Source organism: Cervus canadensis, chromosome 5 (assembly GCF_019320065.1).
Source record: "Cervus canadensis isolate Bull #8, Minnesota chromosome 5, ASM1932006v1, whole genome shotgun sequence".
Classification (NCBI taxonomy): domain Eukaryota; kingdom Metazoa; phylum Chordata; class Mammalia; order Artiodactyla; family Cervidae; genus Cervus; species Cervus canadensis.
The window spans coordinates 83,264,599-83,288,713 of NC_057390.1; the positions used below are offsets into that span (position 1 = coordinate 83,264,599).

The 24,115-nt window shown below is 37.6% G+C and overlaps 1 protein-coding gene across 2 annotated transcripts in view; it reads left to right on the forward strand.

Moving 5' to 3' along the window:
- Positions 1-17,630, forward strand: part of YWHAQ (tyrosine 3-monooxygenase/tryptophan 5-monooxygenase activation protein theta) — a 32,137-nt gene extending 14,507 nt beyond the window's left edge. For both annotated transcript variants that reach the window (XM_043469380.1, XM_043469381.1), the window contains exons 3-6: positions 12,786-12,909; positions 14,691-14,854; positions 15,486-15,581; positions 16,547-17,630. In XM_043469380.1, the coding sequence (XP_043325315.1) occupies positions 12,786-12,909; positions 14,691-14,854; positions 15,486-15,581; positions 16,547-16,606 (444 nt within the window). In that variant the 3' untranslated portion in view covers positions 16,607-17,630. The remainder of the gene's footprint in view (positions 1-12,785; positions 12,910-14,690; positions 14,855-15,485; positions 15,582-16,546) is intronic.
- Positions 17,631-24,115: the final 6,485 nt, after the last annotated feature.

Sequence of the window (24,115 nt, forward strand, 5' to 3'; positions counted from 1 at the left end):
CTCTGCTGCATCTAGCCTTGCTACTTGAAGACTCTTCAGAGACCTGAGACCGTCTTCTCTGCATAGTACTAGAGATATCATACTTACAGCATTTGTCTTTTCACGTGCCCGTACCTGCTGTTTTGTTTCTTAGCGTGCCACTGTAAGTATTTCAGAGCTACCTCATTATTCTCTGCTTCTCCTGCCAGTGCAGGAGTGGTAATAATGGATATATGTTGGATGTCAGTCACCCGAGACAGTGCCTCCCAGCTTCTTTGTGTTGTGGCATATGGGAATAGCCATATCGTATGGCACACTGGGGAAATTGGATCTCTCCCCCAGCTTCATCCGTTGCTGTGATGGCCAAGGGGATCAGCCTTTACTTATCACTTAGGTTAGTCAAAGGCTCTAGGTTTGGAGTCTAATCTTGGAGGACCATGTGCACTAGGCTTTAAGTTTATTCTTTAACAGGCCATTGGGATTTTTTGAGCAGTGGATTAACATACCCAGAATGGAATTTATGCTTAATCTTACAGCAGGATATAAAATGGGTTAGAGAAAGAAGAAAGCCTAAAACCTGGTAGATCAGTTAGATTATTGGATTAGTTGAAGTGAAGTGATATGGTTAATTCTGGGTAATAGAAATAGAAATGAGACTGAGAGCACAGGTGAAAATATTGGCTGAACAGTTGGTGGTAGGATGGGAAATGGAGAGTGAAAAATCAGAGGTTGTGGTGATGAGCTGTGGGTAGGAGGGATGGTGGGATGATTAGAAATAAGCAATGGAAATATAAAAACAGGTTTAGAAATAAATTTATTTCTGTTTAAGGCATATTGAGGTCTAGTGGCTATTCATATTTCAAAAGGTTAAGAACACTCATCCACGTGACACTGCAGAGAAGTAAGATTGTGGATAGAGTGGTGGGAGGGGGTGCATTACCTCTGGTACTTTATTTTATGACCTTTAGCCTTGATGACTCAGACACATCAGGGTGGAGCTATTTTTCATAGATAGATCCAGTGATAATCAGGCCTCTGTAACTGATGTATAAAATCGATAGTATTCATTTACAGTGAGGAATAACTAGCACAAAGATTGAAGTACTTGTGGTGTGACCAGTAAGTTCTCATTCAGAAGGCAGGCTCACGTAGGAGTCAAGTCATAATGAGGGAGTTGCATAGGAAATGTGGCATTATGACATGAGAAATTGCATGGCTGCTCACATGTTTAATGGCTGTCATCTCCAGGGTAGGGCATGGATTAGTCAGTGGATTGATTGACTGGGATTCTCACTCGCCTAAGACTATAAATTAATAGTTATCGCTTAGTATCACAGGGATTGATTCCAAGAGCCTCCATGAAACCAAAATCTGCAGATACAAGTCTGTCACATAAAATGATGTAGTACAATAAGTATAGTTGGCCCTCCACGTAAGCAACTTCCTGATTATGACTGTATATTGTATCCTTTTCCTTCAGTGTCTGTATCCCTCTTCTGTTTCCATGCCTGTGAGCACTGTTCATTCTGATTGACTCATCCTTATTTTTAAAGTATATTTACATACTGTCATATTATAGTTTTACATTTTTATTAATTTACTATACAAATACGTTTGTGTGTGTGTTGCTCTAGATGAAATAAAGTATTCTTCAGTGGTTTATAGTTAAGAGAGGGGAGATGTGTGTTCCAAAAGTATACTGTGCTTCTTGAGGAAGGTTTCTAAAGTCTTGACTTGGAAAGTAGTACATCCACAGGCTTGGGTGACTAAATATGGGGTGCCAGGGGAGTGGTATGAGGGCTTCCCTGGTAGCTCAGTTGGTAGAGAGTCCGCCTGCAATGCAGGAGACCCCGGTTTGATTCCTGGGTTAGGAAGATCCGTTGGAGAAGGAATAGGCTATCCACTTCAGTATTCTTGAGCCCTTGTGGCTCTGCTGGTAAAGAAAAAAAAGTGAAGTAGCTCAGTCATGTCCGACTCTTTGTGACCCCATGGACTATAGCCTACCCCAGTAGCCTACTAGGCTTCTCCCTCCATGGGATTCTCCAGGCAAGAATACTGGAGTGGGTTGCCATTTCCTTCTCCAGGGGATCTTCCCGACCCAGGGATTGAACCTGGGTCTCCCACATTGCAGGCAGCTGGTAAAGAATCCTCCTACAATGCAGGAGACCCTGGTTTGATTCCTGGGTTGGGAAGATCCACTGGAGAAGGAATAGGCTACCCATTCCAGTATTCTTGGGCTTCCCTGTGGCTCAGCTGGTAAAGAATCGGCCTGCAATGCGGGAGACTTGGGTTCGATCCCTGGGTTGGGAAGATTCCCCTGGAGAAGGGAAAGACTACCCATTCCAGTATTCTGGCCTGGAGAATTCCATGGACTGCATAGTCTGACACATCTGAGCGACTTTCGCTGATCACTCACTGATCAGGGGAGTGAGGCCAAAGAAGCATTAGGATAACACTCAGGTTTCTAACTAGGGCAAGGGAGTGCTTTTCTGAAGACAAAATGTAGTAGGGGAGGAGAATTAATAGGAGATTGTGTTTGGAAGGCAAATTTAATATGTTTTAGGATGAGTGAAGTTTGAAGTCCCAGTGGCCCATCCCAATGTCCATAAATACAGATAGGAGCACTCGGCCTGGTGCTTGTGTGGTGGTGCGTGGTGATGGAGGTTTGTGTACCAAGCAGTGTTCGAAGTAATTTGTATTGAGTCATTCAGTCTTCACAACAGGCTCCTAAGTAGGGATTGTCATTAACTGCAGTAAAATGAGGTAGGAGTTACAGAAGTAAATTACCTAGCTAGATAAAAGGCAGAATTTGTGAGCATTAGCATATAAATATTGGCTAAATTTGTGCCAATAAATATCTAAAGTGAATCCACATCTTGTCAGTTACCTTAAAATAGATAGCTGTTGAAATGTTTTGAGATCCATGATTATCCTAGTGAAATGTTTCCTCCTAGTAGCTGATTGAACTATGATAGTACAAAGTGTAGTCTTAAAGCCTGACACTTGTTGGATTAAAGAAGGGGGAACACATTAACTATCCTTAAAAATTTAGATAATCTTCTAAAAGAGGATTGGAAAGCACATGTCCTTAATAGCCAACTCAATCCTCTCCACATACTTAATATGAAAGAAATTTTGACCTTCTAAATAATCTGAAATACTGTCCTCTGCAACATGTGTCACATATGTATTGTTATCAGCATCTTCTAATGAGTCTATGTTGCAGTTTTGGAAGAGTTATTTTCATCGATTATGACCAGGAATTTTTCAGTTGCTCTGAAATACATATTTTAGTTACTGTATTACTCTACTTGGTGACTTCTCTTGTTCCATTACTTTCTTCTTAACTCTAAAGGGATTCTTCAGTAAAGGTCTAAGTGGGAACTTCTGCCTCTGTCTGGAAACGTCTTCATTTTGCACTTGCTTTTATATGGTACTTTAATTGGTTATGAAATTTTAGCTGACAGTTGTTTTTCTCCTCACTTTTAAGATACTTGATTGTTTTCTCATGAAAAATCAACTTGTCAGCCATACTGTTCTTTCTTTCTTTATAGGTAATGTGTCATTTCTCTGGTTGCTTTTAAGAATTTTCTTGTCTTTGACATTCCTCAATGTTGCCATGCTGGTCTACATATGAATTCATTTTTGTTTTATTTTTGGGGGGATTTAGTGTGTTTTTCCACTTTGAAGATTTTTTATACTAGTAACTGGAAGAATCTCAGCCGTTATCTCTACGTAACATTTCTTCCTCATTCTAATTTCTTCTGGAATTCCTGTTGCATGTTATCTTGCATCTTTTTGACTTATCCACATTTTTTCATCTTGCTGGTTCTTTATTCCACATTCTGAGGAGTTTCTTCAAACGTGCCTTCTCTTTTACTGCTTTTTTAAAAAAATAATTTATTTTGGTTGTACTGGGTCTTTGTTGCTGCTTGGGCTATTCTCTTGTTTTGGTTAGTGGGGGCTACTCTTTGTTGCAGTATACGGGCTTCTCATTGCAGGGGCTTCTCTTGTTGAGGAGCACAGGCTGTAGGCACGGATTCAGTAGTTGGGCACATGGGCTTACTTACCCGAGGCATGTGGAATCTTCCAAAACCAGGGATCAAACCCCTGTCCCCTGCATTGGCAGGCAGATTCTTATCCACAGACCACCAGAGAAGTCCTTTTTATTTTTAATTTAAAAAATTCTCTCCCCCATCTCCAAGATGCTTTTCTTTTTTTAAATTGAAGTACAGTTGTTTTAAAATGTTGTGTGTGTTTCAGCTGTACAGCCAAATGATTCAGCTTTACATGTGCACATATCCCCTCTGTTTCGGATTTCCTTCCCACTTCGGTCACCACAGAGCACGGAGGAGGGTTCTCAGTTGTACAGTAGGTTCTCATTAGCTATCTACGGGGCTTCCCTGGTGACTCAGCAGTAAGGAATCTGCCTGCAGTGTGGGAGACTAGGGTTTGATCCCTGGGTCGGGAACAGCCCCGGGAGGAGGGCTTGACAACCCACTCCAGTATTGTTACCTAGAGAGGAGCCTGTGGGCTGTAGTCCCTAGGGTAGTCCCTAGGGTCGCACAGAGTTAGACATGACTGAAGTGACTAACTGCAGCAGCAGCAGTGTATATATGTTAATCCCAATCTCTCAATTCATCCTACCTTCCCTTCCCTCCTTGGTAGTCATATGTCTGGGTCTCTATTTCTGCTTTGCAAATAAGTTGATCTGTATGACTTTTCTGGATTTCCTGTATAAGCGGTGTTAGACGATATTTGTTTTTCTTTTTCTGACTTACTTCACTGTGTATGACAGTCTCTAGAGCCATCTACGTCTCTGCAAGTGGCACAATTTCATTCCTTTTTATGCCTGAGTAATACTCCGTTGTACATAGGTACCACTTCTTTATCCTTTCCTCTGTTGATGGACATTTAGGTTGCTTCCGTGTCCTGGTTATTGTAAATAGTGCTGCAGTGAACATTGGGCTGCAAAAGGATACATCTTTTTGAATTATGATTTTGAATTAATTATGGTTTTGAATTATTGAATCCTATCTTTGGACTTCTGTTTCTTTTTTTTCCTCTCCAATATTTTTGGTTGTTTTAATGAAGAAAAATTTCAAACTTAACAAAAATAAAGAGGGTGTTGTAATAACTCCCCATGTACCATTACCCTGCCCTAGCAATTACGAATTTTGTTTATATTCCCAACAGACACACATCCATTATTTTGAAGCCAGTCCTGGGCATCATCCATTTAATCTGTAAATACTAAAATATATATCCTTAGAGGATTCTTTAAGAATTTTTAGACATTTTTCATATATTTGTTTTAATGCACACTGTTTCATTTAAGTTCTTGGGTACTTACATCTGTTTGTCTGTTGCACTCTCATCATGGTATACCTGTTCCTTGATTAGTTTCATTATTTTAAAAAATTTGGATGTAGTGTTTCCTATGGAGCTTGTGTGGGTGCCTTGGATTATGGAAGTGGTTTTGATGATTTGTTTCTGCTGGGCACAATAAGCCACGGCCCACATTTACGCACACTTTCAGCCCAATGGACATGGGTTTGGGTGGACTCCAGGAGTTGGTAATGGACAGGGAGGCCTGGCGTGCTGCAGTTCATGGGGTCGAAAAGAGTTGGACACGACTGAGCAACTGAACTGAACTCAGTTTATGGATTCACACGTCATATATGAGATAAAAATTTGAATAGCACCTGCACAGATTGTGTTTGGTTTTTAGTTTTTCATGGAAACTACACCCATAACCCCCAGAAGTCCATGAAATAGCTTTCTTGCTACTTCTCAGCAATGACAAAGTTTTTCTAGGGTCCTTACCCCTTAACACATTGCTGTCATTGTATTGTAAATTTTTACTTTTTGCTCTAACTTTTGTTTCATCTTCCTATCTAGCACTTCCTTCCTTCCTTTGGAACTTTGCTGTAATTTTTTCTTCTATTTTATCTATTTCTGTTTAGCATTTTGATTATTTTTAGAAGGGAAAATGCTTGGTCTCACTGTATTGCCCAACCAGAAAGTTACGTTTCTACATGTCTATTTAAGGTGATGAGTTATAAATTTCTTAAAAACTTCATACAGGAGTGAGTGAGAGGGGTGTGTGTGTATCTTTTAATCTGATATGCTAGTATTCAGGCCACATTTAATATGTGTTATTTCATCTGGTCAGGTGGGCAGAACCTAAACACACACACAGACTTATATTTCAATTAAGTCTTCTGTTTGTATATTTTGTTTCTGTTAGAATCAAACAGTCGTTAACCTATGGGTCAGAAACATTCGTAATATTATGTCTGATTTAATATAATTTATTGCTAGATAAAATCTTGGAATACATGAAGTTATATGAGATACATCTGAAAAACGGACTTTTCATTAACGTATATCCCTACATAACAGTAAGGGAAAAAACTCCTTGGGAAAATGGCAAAGGATTTAAACATACTGTTTAAAGAAAACTGCAAATAAAATCATAGTAAGATTTTTTCCTTATTAGATTAGAAAAGATAAAAAACGTTTGATAATACTCTGGGTTCAGAAGGAGGCTGAGAAATTGGAACACTCATACATTGCTAGTGGGGATGTAAATTAAAATTGCCCCAGGAAGGACACTTCAACATCTATCTTCCAAGGATCAAGTGTACATTTGGTACATTGTTGGAAATATCATCAGATGGGAAGCAACTTAAATGGTCATCAGAGTAGACTAAATAATTATGATATGCCCATATAGTAGGCATACACAGTGCTCTTCAGTATTGTTATATGTTATAGAGTAAGACAGTTATAAACATGTTCACAGGGAATTATCTCAGAGGGATTATTATATGGAAAAGGCAAGGTGTAGAACAATGTACATAGTAGACTAACATGAGAACGGGAATGTATATGGATTTAAAATGTATAACATATCTGGAAGAACGTATAAGAAAATGATGGTGATGGTTGCCTTGGGAGGGGAAGAACTGGCTGTCTCAGGATCCAGGGAAGGGAGAGAGAGTTTATTTTTCACTTTTGAGTTTTAGGTGATGACATGTATTACATATTATTTTAATGGAAACTAGAGTCTTACTTTGTGTGAAGATACAAGTAAGGGAAGAAAAGTCCTGTGAGGTTGAACCTGGAATTCTGGATATATTAGTATGAGATCATGATTTTTCACACACACACAAATTTGCTGAAGGAGTTAAACAGAGGAAAGAATGGGAGGGACTTTTTAAAAAAATTTAGAATGCTGGTTAATTGATTGTGCATTACTACTTTGATAAAAATAGAGAATTAGAAAAATAATTCAAGAAAAGTCCTATGCCATTTTAAGCCCTATACTAGGTATGACTTTCTTTTTTTTTTTGCTTTGTATCATTTCATTACCATGTTGCTATGTCATGGTTAATGTTCATTTAACAAATAATGAATCTTACTGTGTGGTAGGCAATATGCTAAATGTTTAACATACTGTATTTACAGAATTTTGTGAATGAAAAATACTAAGGAAGCATTTTTATCTGGAAGTTGCTCTACTTAACAGGTTGCTCCTTTGATTTAGTACCTTAGAATTAGCATAGATTATTAAAACTAGAAAATATTTCTATTATTTTATAGAAGAAATTAAGGAACTTGTTCTAGTTGGAAAACCAGATTTTTAGTTCGGCATTCGTTCCACTGAGGTTCAGTTGTAATTTATGATGAATATTGTGAAATTTGATTCCTTTTTAAAATGTACTTTTGAAGCAACCTAGATGCCCATCAGCAGATGAATGGATAAGGAAGCTGTGGTACATATACACCATGGAATATTACTCAGCCATTAAAAAGAATTCATTTGAATCAGTTCTAATGAGATGGATGAAACTGGAGCCCATTATACAGAGTGAAGTAAGCCAGAAAGATAAAGAACATTACAGCATACTAACACATATATATGGAATTTAGAAAGATGGTAACGACAACCCTATATGCAAAACAGAAAAAGAGACACAGAAGTACAGAACAGTCTTTTGAACTCTGTGGGAGAAGGTGAGGGTGGGATGTTTCGAAAGAACAGCATGTATATTATCTATGGTGAAACAGATCACCAGCCCAGGTGGGATGCATGAGACAAGTGCTCGGGCCTGGTGCACTGGGAAGACCCAGAGGAACTGGGTGGAAAGGGAGGTGGGAGGGGGGATCGGGATGGGGAATACGTGTAACTCTATTATGGCTGATTCATATCAATATATGACAAAACCCACTGAAAAATTAAAAAAGAGAAAGAAAGAAAAAAAATAAATGTACTTTTGGTATTTGGGGCAATTTTTTTCTACTTTTTGTTTTAAGATGATTTTACCATCTTCAAGTGACTTTCTACCTGTTTGTACAGTTGTGCCTTTTCCTATGACATGGGCTCTGTGCCTTGGAAATGTCCTCTTCCTCCATGCTTTCTGCCTGTTTATAAAATCCAATAAAATTTCATGGATGAAATATGACTTCCTTCTTGAGTGATTGAATTTTACTTTGATTTTGGTCTCTTGGAGTTAAACCTAATAGAGTTTTTTCTAGAGACTATTCTTACATGTCAGTGGTTCTTTATACTGTATATAATTCTTGAAGTTGGGATGTTATTAAAATAGCTTTAGATAAATAGCTTAGATAAATGTTCCATTTGTTGAACAGTTATGTTGCTCTATATACTATATTAATTCTTTTGTTTGATAATTTACTAATTGAATAACTTAAGGTCAAAACCTTATCTCTGTTAGATATGCTCCATTGTTTATAGGATGGTGCTTAGAATGCTAGCTTTATTTTCAGATTCTGGTCCCATCTAATTAATTATATGGCTTTGTAAGTTTCTTGCTTTCTTGGTGATTTTATTCATTTGTAAAATTTATCATAGTTGTTCTCTCTATGTAAATAACACATACAAGAGTGGTTAAGATACAGTTTGGCACATATTGAACACTTAAATATTTGTTGAATGAATAATGTAATCTTTTGTGATAATGTGTTGATAAAAATATACAGATAGTGAATAGTATACATACTCTGAAATTAGAAATTGAACATATTAGTAGTGTTTTATTTAATGAGTTTCAGTAAGCTGATAATTGAAACTCCTTAGAACATTTTTTTGTTTACTGTCAATTATTTTGTTTGAATTTTAAGATTCTTCATTAGTTATTTGCTCTCTTAAAAAATCAGTTTGGTATATAAAGTATAAACTATATAATGAGGAATATGTTTTATTTTGTCTATAAAACAAATCACTTATAAGTAAATTAAAGATAAAAATATTTGTTGAATGCCACAGACTATTAACCACTGAAGCCTAATGAATTACTTTGGAAAAGTTATTGAAGTGATGGTTGGACTATTGTGTGTAAAAATAATTCACTCCTAGAAATAGCATTAGTATTGGAGTTTTGTTATTCCTAACCTTTTCTCTAAGATATGGGGCTGAGGAATTAGTTACTGTACTAAATTTGCATCACTTACTTCTTGACAGTTTCCATTTCTTGAGTGGTTCTTTACCACTTTTATGATATAATCCTCTTGTTATTCCCATCCTATTTTTCTGAGATTAAGTTTATTCTAAGGTCTGTTAGTGTCTCATGAAATGACTTCTATAATAATGGCTTAAATTATTTCCTCTGACTTTTGCTCGTATGTGAGTTTCTTTGGTCTAGAATGTTCTGTTTCTAGTACATCCTGTAATTTTGGGTAGTAAGTGCACTGGTTTAGTCACATGTCTCTCAAAAAGGCATGTACTTCTTGGTTCTGCCTCTTGGTCAAGTGACACTCAGCCCTGGAAGGAACCCCGATTTAGCTCTCCAAGCCTCCCAGGATCATAAAATTTGCTGGTGGAAGAGTTAAAAAGGGGATCGCCTGTTTTATTGACAAGAGTAATGACAGGACTAATTAGTGGAAGGAATTTTTAAATACATTAATGCTAAAAATTGATTCACTTCCTCTCTACTGACTTTTTACCAATGACCTCATCTAGGAAGATTTTTTTATTCCAGGGAGCCACTTGTCATTTTGGTTTTTACAGTCTAACCTGTTTTGAGTCTTTTTTATAATTTAATTTTTTTTTAACAAAAAAATGTACACCTGTGCTATGTACCATAAGTATTTTTAGCCTTTATTCTATATGGTATTAATAATGAATAACTGGTATGCATAATACCTGATTCAGCCGTGATCATTTTGGTAAGACATGAAGCAGAATCCAGTGTCTTTTAATTGGGCTAAAATCTGCATGGCTACTGCTGACAGCATGTGAAAAGACAGAGTTATTCTGTACCTGTTGTTTCCTTCACAGAGAGCTAGTGGCATCTGACAAAGAACCATGACCTGGCTGAACTCCAGGATGGAAGTAATGCACAAGTCACTTAATAAAAGCCAACACTGTAAATCGTACGTAATGGCTATATGCAAATTAGTGATCAAAGTTAATCATTTTAGAAGGGAAGAGTGTACAGTTCGCTTCATAAGTGGCTGTGTAACCACTAATGCAGTAGCTGTTTAGCAGCTTCCTTGGAAGGCCAGTGTGCTAGTAAGACAGTCCTCATTAGCACTCCCACATTGGCTCAAGTGACGGAGGGGTCATAAGAGCTAGAATCACATTTCTCTCTCATCTCCCCCGTCCTCATTCCAGTCAGGCTTTTCTGAGCCCGTGCTCCCACATTTCTGCCACACTTAGTTACAGAGATCTGGTCTTAAATGTTCCTAGTAGCTTTCTTTTTTTCTTTTTCTTTTTTTGATTGTAAGTGCTGTGTTTTCAGAGCTGGCACTGTTTTGGAGATCCTCCGTGGAATCTCACTTGGAGAAGAAGAAAAGTGAGAGGTGCTTCATTTTACATTGTAGCTCCTTAGTTCAGATGCAGGCAGTGGTGTTGGTTCCCACAGTAGAAACACTGTGTCTGGCGTTGTTTGATACTGCTGCTCAGAATCTACTCTTGGTCTACTTTTTTCTTAAAGTTAGGGATGACTGAGTCAGTTTGAGATTTAGAAACTTAGAGAACTTTTTTATGGCTGTCTTACCATTGTACCCCCATCAAAAAAAAAAAAACCCTAAAGTCCAGTGTTCCATAGATGTAGTTTTAAAGTTAAAAGTCATCCATGATATGTAAAAATGGCATTCGAGGAATAAGTTACAGTAGTATGATTTTGTATAACTCTGGGAAAGAGTTTTTGCTCAAGTTTGTTTCAGTACTGTTAAAACTGTATTGGTGATATCCAGCAGCAGAAAACTCTTATAACATGAGCCTTCAATTCAGAAGCAACATTTAGTTTCAGTTGACTTTAGTGTTTGGGTGTGGCCCTTCTGTTGCTTCGGGCTTGGCCCAGCAGCTTTCCAGATGTAAGCCACACTTTTGATAGTTGCCACTTTTATAATGTATACAGTTCTGGGGCTTCATTAGATAATTTAACTGTAATCCTAAATTTAACTTCCCTTGAGCTTCAGACCTTTTTAAAATATATTTTTTAACCTAAGCATATTTTTCATTAAATTTAAAGATTTAAAATGTTTTTATTTCCTTTAAGATAATATTCATATAATCACTGCATTTTGTTTAGGCACTTTTTATTCAGATAAACAAGAAAGTTCTTGAGTTAAAGGTGTATTTTCTAAGCCATTTTTTACTTCTTCAGTATGTATTTGTTGATTTTACTCCCAAAACAAATCTATGAGGTGTTAGTATTTTAAAATTTCTAAAATAATTTTCTCTGTAATATTTTTTAGTACAGAAAGATTTTTAAATTACTTAACATCAAGTAAAATTGATAGTCCAAGAAGGTATCGATCATGTTTGTTTTTTGTGACTTTTTAATACTCTTAGGTGCACCTTGTGCAAATCCCTCAGTTTGAGAGGCATTGGCTCATTGGATCAAGTGGACATTTCTTGGTACAAAATGGGGGGGAAAAAACTTAAATATTAACCCAACTCAAAAAAATAGTTTCACATGAGGGACATGACTGTTGTATTGCTCGAAAAGTTTCTAGAGCTCTTCGTCTCAACCTCTGTACTCCTCCCCTTTTTGGATGAGCTCTCATCTGCAGAGGACACCGGGTAGCCCTGCTGTAGGCCATAATGACTTGTTCTGGGACTGTAGTCTTCTTCATACTCAATGTCTTAAAACATTTTATTTCCCCTCTCTAAAATGATTGCATACCCTTGTTTTCTAACTGCTGCATTTCTTCTGTAACTTCTTGACAAGTCAGACACCCCGTCTCCAGGGAAGCCTGTCTTAACAATGACCATCTGCAATAGAGCCAGATATTCCCTCTGTGCTTCTATAGCCTCTTACAGAGCCGCACTGTTAATGGTGTACTCACTTCTTTTCTTACTAGACTGGACTCTGAGGGCAGGGAGGGACTTTATATCCCCTCTGGTCAAGTAGAGTGCCTAGCATCCAACAAATATCACGAAAGTGAAAGTTGCTCGGTCGTGTCGGACTCTCCAGGCCAGAATACTGGAGTGGGTAGCCTTTCCCTTCTCCAGGGGATCTTCCCAACCCAGGTATCGAACCCAGGTTTCCCTCATTGCAGGGGATTCTTTCCAGCTGAGCCACAAGGGAAGCCCAAGTATCAGGAAATGCTTGCTTAAATGAATGAATGAGTGGACAGACAGGCTCTTGCTAATTAGTGTTTGATGTAATCTAGCTTTACCATTATGACTTGTGATCCCAAAGCATTCAACTAATGACAACCACCTGACCCCTGCTTTCTAGCCATGCTTCCAGTACAGGGTGGTATGGTGTAGATTACTGTGGCAGTTGTTTTTACTAGTGCCTAATGTTGTAACTTATTTCTTTCAGGAATTGTTGGATAAGTATTTAATAGCCAATGCAACTAATCCAGAGAGTAAGGTCTTCTATCTGAAAATGAAGGGAGATTACTTCCGGTACCTTGCTGAAGTTGCTTGTGGTGATGATCGGAAGCGTAAGTGTATTCGGTTTATGGGTAAAGCTAAAATATAAAAGGAAGGGAGAGCAAGTTTGTAATGTTATCTTGTGTTTTCAAAAATGAAAATACAGTCATGAATTTACATTATGTGCTCTTTATGAAAAAATTCAAACTGATTATAATCTGATAAGATATTATTAAAAACAAACATAATCTTTCAGGCTTTAGAATTTGGTTCATCATATTTTTAGCCCCAGAGTTCTTTACATATGCTTTGGGTGATTCTGTTATGTTATATCATCTTCAGCATCTTGTATCTTCAAACTTAAGATAACTGAAAATTACATACATACTATAAAAACAGGACATTGTACTACTTCTGCTTGACATATTTATTTATTAACTCTACTGCCTGTTTTGAGGGATCATAACACTGACTAATTACACATAACCAGATACAGAGGAAAAATGAGATGAAAGTATTACTGCTGGTATATGATTTATCACAGAAAGCAGAGATATGGGGAAAAGAGGAACCAGATTTCCTAACTTGACTTTAAAAAGCTGAAGTGAATTTATTAGTAGTGAACCCAGTCTCTGGAGTATTGGTAGTTGAGTATACTGTAGTATGTTGTGTATGTGTCTGCTGCTAAATTTATCAAGGAAGTTTTAGGTACAAGTATCACATAACTCATTTTTTTTCAATTAGTTTATTTTGTTCCTAATTTTACCCCATCCGAAAAAGGCATGCCTCTGAAAATGGTAGTTATGTCCTCCTCTCCTCTTTTCTACAGAGAGTTACTAAGTAAATGTGAGTTTTACTATCCCCTATATCAGTGTAATTGGAGATAGGAAGAGAAAACTTTTGTACTTTGCTGTAACAAGAGTCTGTACACTTAAAACTGTTGTGTTACCAATGTATAATTTCTGTTGCCACAAAGATAAGCAAACTGGGATGTGACAGATGTTTGCACAGACTGAACATATATAAATGTCAGCTTGTCAAGGGATATCTTCGGGAGACTGGACCAGGGCCCCAGCATTAACTGATCTAACCCTTGCTGGTTTATTGGGATTTTTCTGGTCCTAAACGTAGAATACTCCAGTAGTCTGGGACTTGTAAATAGTCTGTATTTACAGTCTGGAAACTGAGACACTTCAGTGCTCTCACTGCAGCACCTCCTTGTGTGCCAGAGAGCAAGCTCCTTAGTTCAGTGTGAGGGCTATACCAGCTATGTTTAGATAGTAAATGTGCCATTTCAGAGGGAAAAAAAAGGCTCTAAAGGGATAACTTAATATCTGTTAGGTCAGGCTTTTTAGAGCTTGTAATGGGCCTGGTGGCCTCATTCAGAAAACTAACCTTTTCAAGATATGACATAATCAGATTAGTGCTGGTAATACTTCCTGAACATTTTTTTCAGGAAGGTGACATTTTTATTAGGCCAGTCAGTAAACTCAGATCAGATTGTGATCTATATACTGGCACTTTTATATTGCCTTTCACATTAATATATCTTGATACCAAGGATCAGTATTGTTTTTACAGATAAGTCACAAAAATAGAGGCTCTTAGGTTGTTGTTGATGTTGTTGTTTTAAATTAAGCTGAGTATAAGCAAGCAGCCTTATAAACTAGTTTTTTATTAATAATCTGGTACAAGATAATGTTTTGGGTTTGCTACTGTGGTTTCAAAAGAACACTGCAGAGGGAAGACTGGTTCTACCAACTTAATAGCTTGTGTTAAAGGTGTGACTGTATACTAGATGGAATATTTTCAGTATCATGCTTTTTTTTATTTCGTTTTTTTCCCTTCACAGAAACGATAGATAATTCCCAAGGAGCTTACCAAGAGGCTTTCGATATAAGCAAGAAAGAGATGCAACCCACACACCCCATCCGGCTGGGGCTGGCTCTTAACTTTTCTGTGTTCTACTATGAGATCCTCAATAACCCGGAACTGGCCTGCACACTGGCTAAAACGGTAAGACGTGTGTCCAGAAATACCTTCCTTAGGTTATTTGAGATAGCAAGTGTGTTAATTTCTAGGCATTTTACTTGAATAGCCAGGTATGATTTCTCCTATGTTTATTTGGTTCTGTCTTCTTTTTTCTTACCATCATGAGCACCTACCACTACCTTACTCTCCCAGCTTTGGTCGTAAGCAGTAAGATCTATCTAAAGAGCATATTGGTCAGAGTAATCGAAAAAGTATGAAAGAAATGTGGAGGGTCGGAAAGTAATGCCTACCAGGTGTGATTGCTAGAATCTCTGCACTCCTCAAAGTGTTTTAAAATGGATGCATTCAGAGGGGTTTTGGAAAGTAAATACTAGTTCTTATTTGTAAGAAATATATTGGGCATAGCTACTGTGCTGTCTGTCCTATGAAAGAACTAAGAAATGCTTGTGTAACTAAGTATATATATCTATAAATTTCAAGTCATCCTTAAAAATTTGTAAGTTGAGAATCTGAGGAAGTGGTTTTAGTTTTGTTTTAATGGATAATAGAAAGTAAGGTGGCTGTTCATACATAACATAAAAATGGTCTGTGATCGTAGAGTATCAGTTTGTGTTGATGTTAAGTATTGTTCATTGTGGATGTTGATATTTGTCAGGCTTTTGATGAGGCTATTGCAGAACTTGACACACTGAATGAAGACTCGTACAAAGACAGCACCCTCATCATGCAGCTGCTGAGAGACAACCTCACAGTGAGCACCCCCTTCTTCTCGTTGTGTTTCCTGTTCAGGGCAAAAGTGCCAATATCTGTTCAGGCTCTCTGTCTTCCAGGGCAGCTACAGTGGAACTATGCCTGGTCTTCGAAAACAGATGTATAAAAATTACACAGAAATGTTAAATACACATTAGTATTTTGTATAGGGTAACTCTTCTTTTGTTGGCAGATTTTGCAGGCAGTTGAATAGGCATTTTATCAAGACCTTCCTGAGAAAATACACTAGATTTTAGGAACTCATAATGTTAACATTATTGACTGTTACACTTTGGTATGAAGATGTTGATAAATTATGTTAATATGGAGAGTTTGTCTGTTTTAATTTGTTTTTTTCTTTATAGTTTTTCACCCTCCCTCTTATATAGGAAGGGCATCAAGGAAAAAGTAATGGAGAAAAAAGTACAGGTTGAGTTTTACTTAACTTTTGTAGGTTCAAGAAAATTTGGTATGTCAAAATCTTACACAAAATGTGGAAGAAGGAATTCACCTTTTAACGTAGTTCTCCTGTGGCCCCTCCCCTCGCCCCAGTTTTGATGCTTTTTCTTCTGCTAGATAAAAAAATTTTTTGGCTTTATTACTTTCATGAATTATATTTCAGTAATACTTTTTAAGAATAGCATTGAGCTGTCAGGAATTGTGAGAGCATTAAATTCTAAGGATGTTAGTTACCTTCTTTTTGACTGAGATTACAGTAAGCTTTAAAAATGTACTCAGAGTATATCACTTTGCAGATGTACAGTGAAAGGTCTCCTAGAATACATTCTGGGAGGAGTTGGTGTTATTTGGGGTTTTGAGAAATATAACTTCCAATCTTAGTCATAGTCTCTATTTGAATAATTTACTGCTCTCACAATTACATTTTAATATAATTGGACCTGAAATAATTGTCATCTAGAAATAGTAACTTAATGTGATTTTTTTTTTTTTTTTTCCCCTTTCCAGTTATGGACATCAGACAGTGCAGGAGAAGAATGTGATGCAGCAGAAGGGGCAGAAAACTAAGTGCATACAGGGTGTCATCTTTCTTCCCCTTGAAACCTTTTTACTCATCTCCATTCCTTATTCCATTTGGATTTCCTATAGCAAAGAAACCCATTCATGTGTATGGAATCAGCTGTTTATAGTCTTTTCACACTGCAGCTTTGGGAAAACTCCATTCCTTGATTTGTGTTTGTCTTAGCCTTCCTGGTGTGCAGTTACTGCTGTAGAAAAGTATTAATAGCTTCATTTCATACAAACATAAGTAACTTCCAAACACTTATGTAGAAGACTAAAAATGTATCTGGTATTTAAGTAATCTGAACCAGTTCTGCAAGTGACTGTGTTTTGTATTACTGTGAAGATAAGAAAATGTAGCTAATTACAATTTAAAGGGTGTTCTACATAACTTCTTAATTTCTACATTCCCTCCCCTTACTCTTCTTCAGAGATTTCCTTTCAGTAAGCAACTTTTCCATCCTCTTAATGTATTCCTTTTTAGTAGGAATCCAGAAGTATTAGATTGAATGGAAAAGCATTTGACATTTTGGGCCTGGGGGGATCACAGATTAAAATGCCTCCTGTATCATATATATGTGATGGAGGACTTGTGTATCTGTGACAACAGGGAGTTTCCTTATTCACTCTTCATTTGCTGCTGTTTGAGTTGACAACTTCCCTTCCCAATAAAAACTCACTTACACCTCCTGCCTTTGTAGTTCTGGTATTCACTTTACTATGTAATAGAAGTAGCATGTTGCTGCCAGAATACAAGCATTGCTTTTGGCAAATTAAAGTGCATGTCATTTCTTAATACATTAGAAAGGGGGAAAAAGCACACAGTCCAGTCTAAAACATTAGTACTTTTCCATGCAGATTTGTGCACATGTGAGAGGGTGTCCAGTTTGTCTAGTGATTGTCATTTAGAGAGTTGGACCACTATTGTATGTTGCTAATCATTGACTGTAGTCCCAAAAAAGCCTTGTGAAAATGTTATGCCCTATGTAACAGCAGAGTAACATAAAATAAAATTACATTTTATAAACCATCTACTCTGGCTTTGTAACAGTTGCATACTCACATTTAAGGGACAGATGAGTATACTGCCTTATGAAGTTTATTGCTGCTTCCCTTTTTTCTTCTGTGAAATGGAGCGGTGCTGCCTGGTTTTCTGTGTTGTGATCGCTTGTCTTGGAGAGCCTAGACAAGTTAAAATTAAGTGATTGTGAGTGCCTTGGCTGGTGTTAGAATTATGCTTCAGTGGATATTCCAGCTGAGTGCTAAAAGCTTAAGAGTACCTTTAGTTTTCAAATGATTCTCTTTGTGAACAGTTAAACTGTTGATGAATTCCAAATAACTTTGGTTTTATAATATCACCATGGCTATTATACTAGCCTGTCAAGTCAGGAAATAATCTGTGACTATGAAACAAGGTTTCATTTATACTTGATTTGCTTTCTGAGGGAAAATGAAAACACAGAATTGAATGGGACAGTTATCAGTCCTAACCAAGTTGTAAGTACTGAATAAAGTAATCACTCCACTACTTTGGTGAGTTATGAAAGTACCTTCCTTCTTAAAGAGCAGATTAGTCCCAGATTATATCCTTGCTGCAGAAGTGAACATCTTTAAGAGTGGGCCCAGGCTATGGTATTATCTCCAGATGTATAGAGGATATTTATAGACTACTGCAGAGAACTCAAGTTGGGGTAGAGGGAGGGTTTAAAGCCACATTTGAGCTTTCTTAACTTTTATAATTACTGAGATAGTTCAGAAAATCTAAATGTTACATCTGTTTTGTAGATAGAATTTTTATTTACCTATTTGGCCATGCTCTGTGGCATGCAGGAATCTTAGTTTCCTGACCAGGGTTTGCATCTGTACCTGGTGCAGTAGAGTCCTAACCACTGGACTGCCAGGGTATTCCCCAGTAGTCAGAACTTTTTAATTGACAGTTTTCCCTTTAAAATGTTGTTTAGGTCTTAATAACTGAAAATAATGAAGGGGGAATTCCCCCTTCATTATTTTCAGTTATTAAAACCTAAACGATGATCCAAAAATCAAAGCAATAGGGATTTCTCTTCCAACATTCAGCTGTGATTATTAGAGCTTAGATTGGGAAAGAACAGTACTTTTTTTGGATGGGATTGGTAGACTACATTCATGTCTATAACTATAAATGTTTATGAGTAGACAGTTTTTTAAAAACCATGAAAAGTAGGGAAGCCCATTTAAAGTGTGAAAATTCTAATAAGAGTAAAACAATTTGAGAAGATCAGAATTCTAGTCACTTAAATAGAGGGCAACCTTTCAAAAATATTTAAGGGCCTATTTAAGCACAAATGTAATCAGTTCAGTTCAGTTGCTCAGTCATGTCCAACTCTTTGTGACCCCATGGACTTGCAAGCACATGAGGCCTCCCTGTCCATCACCAACTCCTGGAGTTTACTCAGACCCCTGTCCATAGAGGCAGTGATGCCATCCAACCATCTCATCCCTGTTGTTCCCCTTTCTCCTGCCTTCAGTCTTTCCCAGGATCAGTTCAGTTCAGTCGTGTACAACTCTGCGAACTCAAGAACCGCAGCACTCCAGGCCTCCCTGTCCATCACCAACTCCCAGAGTTTACCCAAACTCATGTCCTTTGAGTTGGTGATGCCATCTAACCATCTTATCCTCTGTCGTCCCCTTCTCTTCCTGCCTTCAGTCTTTCCCAACATTGGGGTCTTTTCAAATGAGTTAGCTCTTTGCATCAGGTGGCCAAGATACTGGAGTTTCAGCTTCAACATCGGTCCCTTCCAATGAACACCTAGGACTAATTTCTTTTAGGATGGACTGGTTGGATCTCCTTGCTGTCCAAGGGACTCTCAAGAGTCTTCTCCAACACCACAGTTCAAAAGCATCAATTCTTCAGCATTCAGCTTTCTTTATAGTCCAACTCTCACATCCATACATGACTACTGGGAAAACCATAGCTTTGACTAGATGGACCTTTGTTGGCAAAGTAATGTCTCTGCTTTTTAAAATGATGTCTAGGTTGGTCATAACTTTTCTTCTAAGGAGCAAGTGTCTTTTAATTTCACGTCTGCAATTACCATCTGCAGTGATTTTGAAGCCCCCCAAAATAGTCTGTCACTGTTTCCACTGTTTCCCGATCTATCTGCCATGAAGTTTTGGGACCAGATGCCATGATCTTAGTTTTCTGAATGTTGAGCTTTAAGCCAACTTTTTCTCTCTCCTCTTTCACTTTCATTAAGAGGCTCTTTAGTTCTTCGCTTTTTGCCATATGTGTGTCATCTGCATATCTGAGGTTATTGATATTTCTCCTGGCAATCTTGATTCCAGCTTGTGCTTCATCCAGTCCAGCATTTCACATGATATACTCTGCATATAAGTTAAATAATCAGGGTGACAATATACAGCCTTGATGTACTCCTTTCCAGATTTGGAACCAGTCTATTCCATGTCCAGTTCTAACTGTTGCTTCTTGACCTGCATACAGATTTCTCAGGAGGCAGGTCAGGTGGTCTAGTATTCCTATCTCAGAATTTTTCAGTTTGTGGTGATCCACACAATCTTTGGCATAGTCAGTAAAGCAGAATTAGACGTTTTTCTGGAACTCTCTTGCTTTTTCAATGATCCAGCGGATGTTGGCAATTTGATCACTGGTTCCTCTGCCTTTTCTAAATCCAGCTTGAACATCTAGAAGTTCACAGTTCACGTACTGTTGAAGCCTGACTAGGAGAATTTTGAGCATTAATTTACTAGCGTGTGATGAGTGCAATTGTGTGGTAGTTTGAGGATTCTTTGGCATTGCCTTTCTTTGGGATTGGAATGAAAACTGACCTTTTCCAGTCCTGTGGCCATTGCTGAGTTTTTCAAATTTGCTGGCATATTGAGTGCAGCACCTTCACAGTATCACCTTTCAGGATTTGAAATAGCTCAACTGTAATTCCATCACCTCCACTAGCTTTGTTCCTAGTGATGCTTCCTAAGGCCCACTTGACTTCACATTCCAGGATGTCTGGCTCTAGGTGAGGGATCACACCATCATGATTATCTGGATCGTGAAGATCTTTTTTGTATAGTTCTGTGTATTCTTGTCACCTCTTCTTAATATCTTCTGCTTCTGTTAGGTCCATACCATTTCTGTCCTTTATTGTGCCCATCTTTGCATGAAAAATTCTCTTGGTATTTCTAATTTTCTTGAAGAGATCTCTAGTCTTTCCTATTCTATTGTTTTCCTCTGTTTCTTTGCACTGATCACTGAGGAAGGCTTTCTTATCTCTCCTTGCTATTCTTTGGAACTCTGCATTCAAATGGGTATATCTTTCCTTTTATACTTTGCCTTTCGCTTCTCTTCTTTTGACAGCTATTTGTCAGGCCTCCTCAGACAACCATTTTGCCTTTTTGCATTTCTTTTTCTTGGGAATGGTCTTGATAACTGCTTCCTGTACAATGTCACGAATCTCTGTCCATACTTGTTCAGGCATTCTTATCAGATCTAATCCCTTGAATCTATTTCTCACTTCCACTGTATAATCATAAGAGATTTGATTTAGGTCATACCTGAATGATCTAGTGGTTTTCCCTACTTTCTTCAATTTAAGTCTGAATTTGGCAATAAGGTGTTCATGATCTGAACCACAGTCATCTCCCGGTCTTGTTTTTGCTGACTGTATAAAGCTTCTTCATCTTTGGCTGCAAAGAATATAATCAGTCTGATTTCGGTATTGACCATCTGGTGATGTCCATGTGTAGAGTCTTCTCTTGTGTTGTTGGAAGAGGGTGTTTGCTATGACCAGTGCGTTCTCTCGTCAAAACTCTATTAGCCTTTGCCCTGCTTAATTCTGTACGCCAATGCCAAATTTGCCTGTTCGTCCAAGTATTTCTTGACTTCCTACTTTTGTATTCCAGTTCCCTGTAATGAAAAGGACATCTGTTTGGGGCATTAGTTCTAGAAGGTCTTGTAGGTCTTCATAGAACCATTCAACTTCAGCATAACTGGTCAGGGCATAGATTTGGATTACTGTGATATTGAATGGTTTGCCTTGTACACGAATGTGATAATTTTTGTTAAATTATTAATATGAGCCAGGTTTTATCTGTACTGATTATAGATAGGTGTCATCTGATACTTACAAGACTAACACGTAAACTCCTCATTCTTATGGTTTAGGAAGACATCTACTTTACAGTGATTAAGGCAATTATGTTTGTTTTATTCTGCCGTGTATCATCTTCCCTTGTATAATTTGTTTTACCACGTTTGCAAGAGGATAGTTACCATGTATGAATATCATATACATTACTATTGAATTTTGAGGCCATCACAGTTAAGTATCAATATAAACAACCTGCCACAATAACATTTTTGATCCATTCAACAGGTGCTTAAGAAACCTGTAGTACCTGAAGATGAGTCCAGACCATCGTGAAGTCCAGTTCACAGCAGACTTGCCAGTTACTGCTTAGCCACATTTACTTACAAAAGCCTCAGACCTGATGCTTAAAGGGAGTAAGTAATAATAAATAGCCAAGGGGAGAAGCTGGAGACTGAACGAACCATCATCAGTTTATAGCACCTTGAGCATGGCCATAAATGGTCTGGTCCTTTTGTTTTAGTTACAGGGAATCTGCGTTGATTGAAATCATTCTAGTGCTGGGTCATGTACCTTCATATTTAATCCTCTCAGCTGCCCTGCCAAATAAATTTCCCTTTGACCGATAGGACATCTGATCAGAAAAAAAATGAAGTTATTTGTCCAAAGTTGTGTGTCTTAAATGGCAGACGTATAGTTTGAAATCAGATGCCAAAACCAAATTAATTTCTGTGCCACTGTTGCCAGTTGTGGGTGCGCTTCTACTTGTTTACTGTGGCAGGTAAGTAGAATTAGTTTCTTTTCTCCCATATTTGGAGGATTTGTTATTTTAACTCTTGCCCAACTTACCCCTTAATCTGTCAGCTTTGCCTTTGAGGGAAACCTTAAAAGCAGCTCAAGCAATATTAGGACGTCTGAACCTCCATGGTTATGGAAACAAGTCCAAAAAAGTCAACTGACTCCCAAGATCCCAGCTAATGTCTGACCTGAAACTAGATAAAAGTAGACAAAAACAGGTGAAAATAGCTCCAGATTCACAGTAGTTCTCTACTGTGTAAAGTGAAAAGAATTTTCAATGAAAATTGTTTCTTTTGCCATTCAGATTTAGAAATTGAAGGCTTTAGTTTATATTTCTCTCATAAGTCTTTTTAAAAGGTGTGAGCCCTCTAATGATTTTCAGAAAGTAAGGAAAAATTAATGTTCATTACCAAGCATTTCGTGTGGTTCACACTGAAGGCCCTTGTGTAATCAATGTTAATCATATACCCAACGTTGTAGTGTGGCAGTGAGGCCGTTGGCAAGGTTCTATCCCAGGGTCCCTGCTGGCAGCTGCCTGTGATCTTGGATGACCGTATTGGAAGCTGGACTTACTCATCTTCACGGGTTATGTTTTTAAGCATCTTCACAAATTCAACTCAGTTTCATAAAATTTTGGGGGTAGATTTCTCTCCTGATTTTTGAAATGAGGAAACTGAGGCACGGAAGCTAATGACATGCTCTAGGACTCACCATAGCTAAGTGAATATTGGTATCAGGATTCAAACTTGGGTAATCTACCTGAAAGTTGGTATACTTGCTACTGTGTTAATGTTGCTCTTTTTTGAGATTAAAACTGGGATAGTTTCTTTAAACTTTAGATATGACCAATTAGTGGACAATGGAAACCTAGTGGGTCACGGCCAGCCCCTCCCCTTTTTTTAATAGAAATATGGGCATGTTAATAAGCATAATAGTTTGTGAAATCATTTTCAATTTATGTGAACAGTGGGTTGTGATGTAAAATTGATTTCAATTGAATTTAAGAGTGATTTCTTCTAGATGAGCTTAAAGGTTTCTTGACAAGATTCATGTCCTAGGATTGCAAGTTGCTCATAGTTTTACTGTGGTTAATGGTGTCAGAGTTTTAATGGTGGCACTGCTGGGTTCCTTCCACTAAACAATATTGTGATAATGGTGCACTTTCTACTTTAGACTGTGCTGAGCAGTGAGTCCCTTGTTGCCTTTTTAAAGAAAAAAAGGGGATTCCTTTTGAGAGTGATACTTTTATTCTACTTGCTGGAGGGATTCTATAAAGATTAATTCTTTTGTCTTTTCTTTGTCCTCAGACACTGATTCTGCAACATATCACAGCCTTAGCCTAAGACCATCGAGGAGGTACTTAAACCACTAGCAAAGAGGCTTATTAAGGGCTTTCATGAGACATGAATTATTAAATGGATTTGAAACTGGGTTGAGTCCCAAGTAAAAATCAGTACAATAGGCCTTACTACTCTAGGCTCTTTTAAGTTCTTTTGTTTGAGCTGAAATACAGTTCTGTGAGGAGTATCTGAGGTTCTTACCCAAATGTGTATCAAAAAAGTTGTGTAAGGACTATAATTTGAACTAAAGACTTAGCAATTTCCTTGCTAATTTAGACAAATGAAATTATATACTG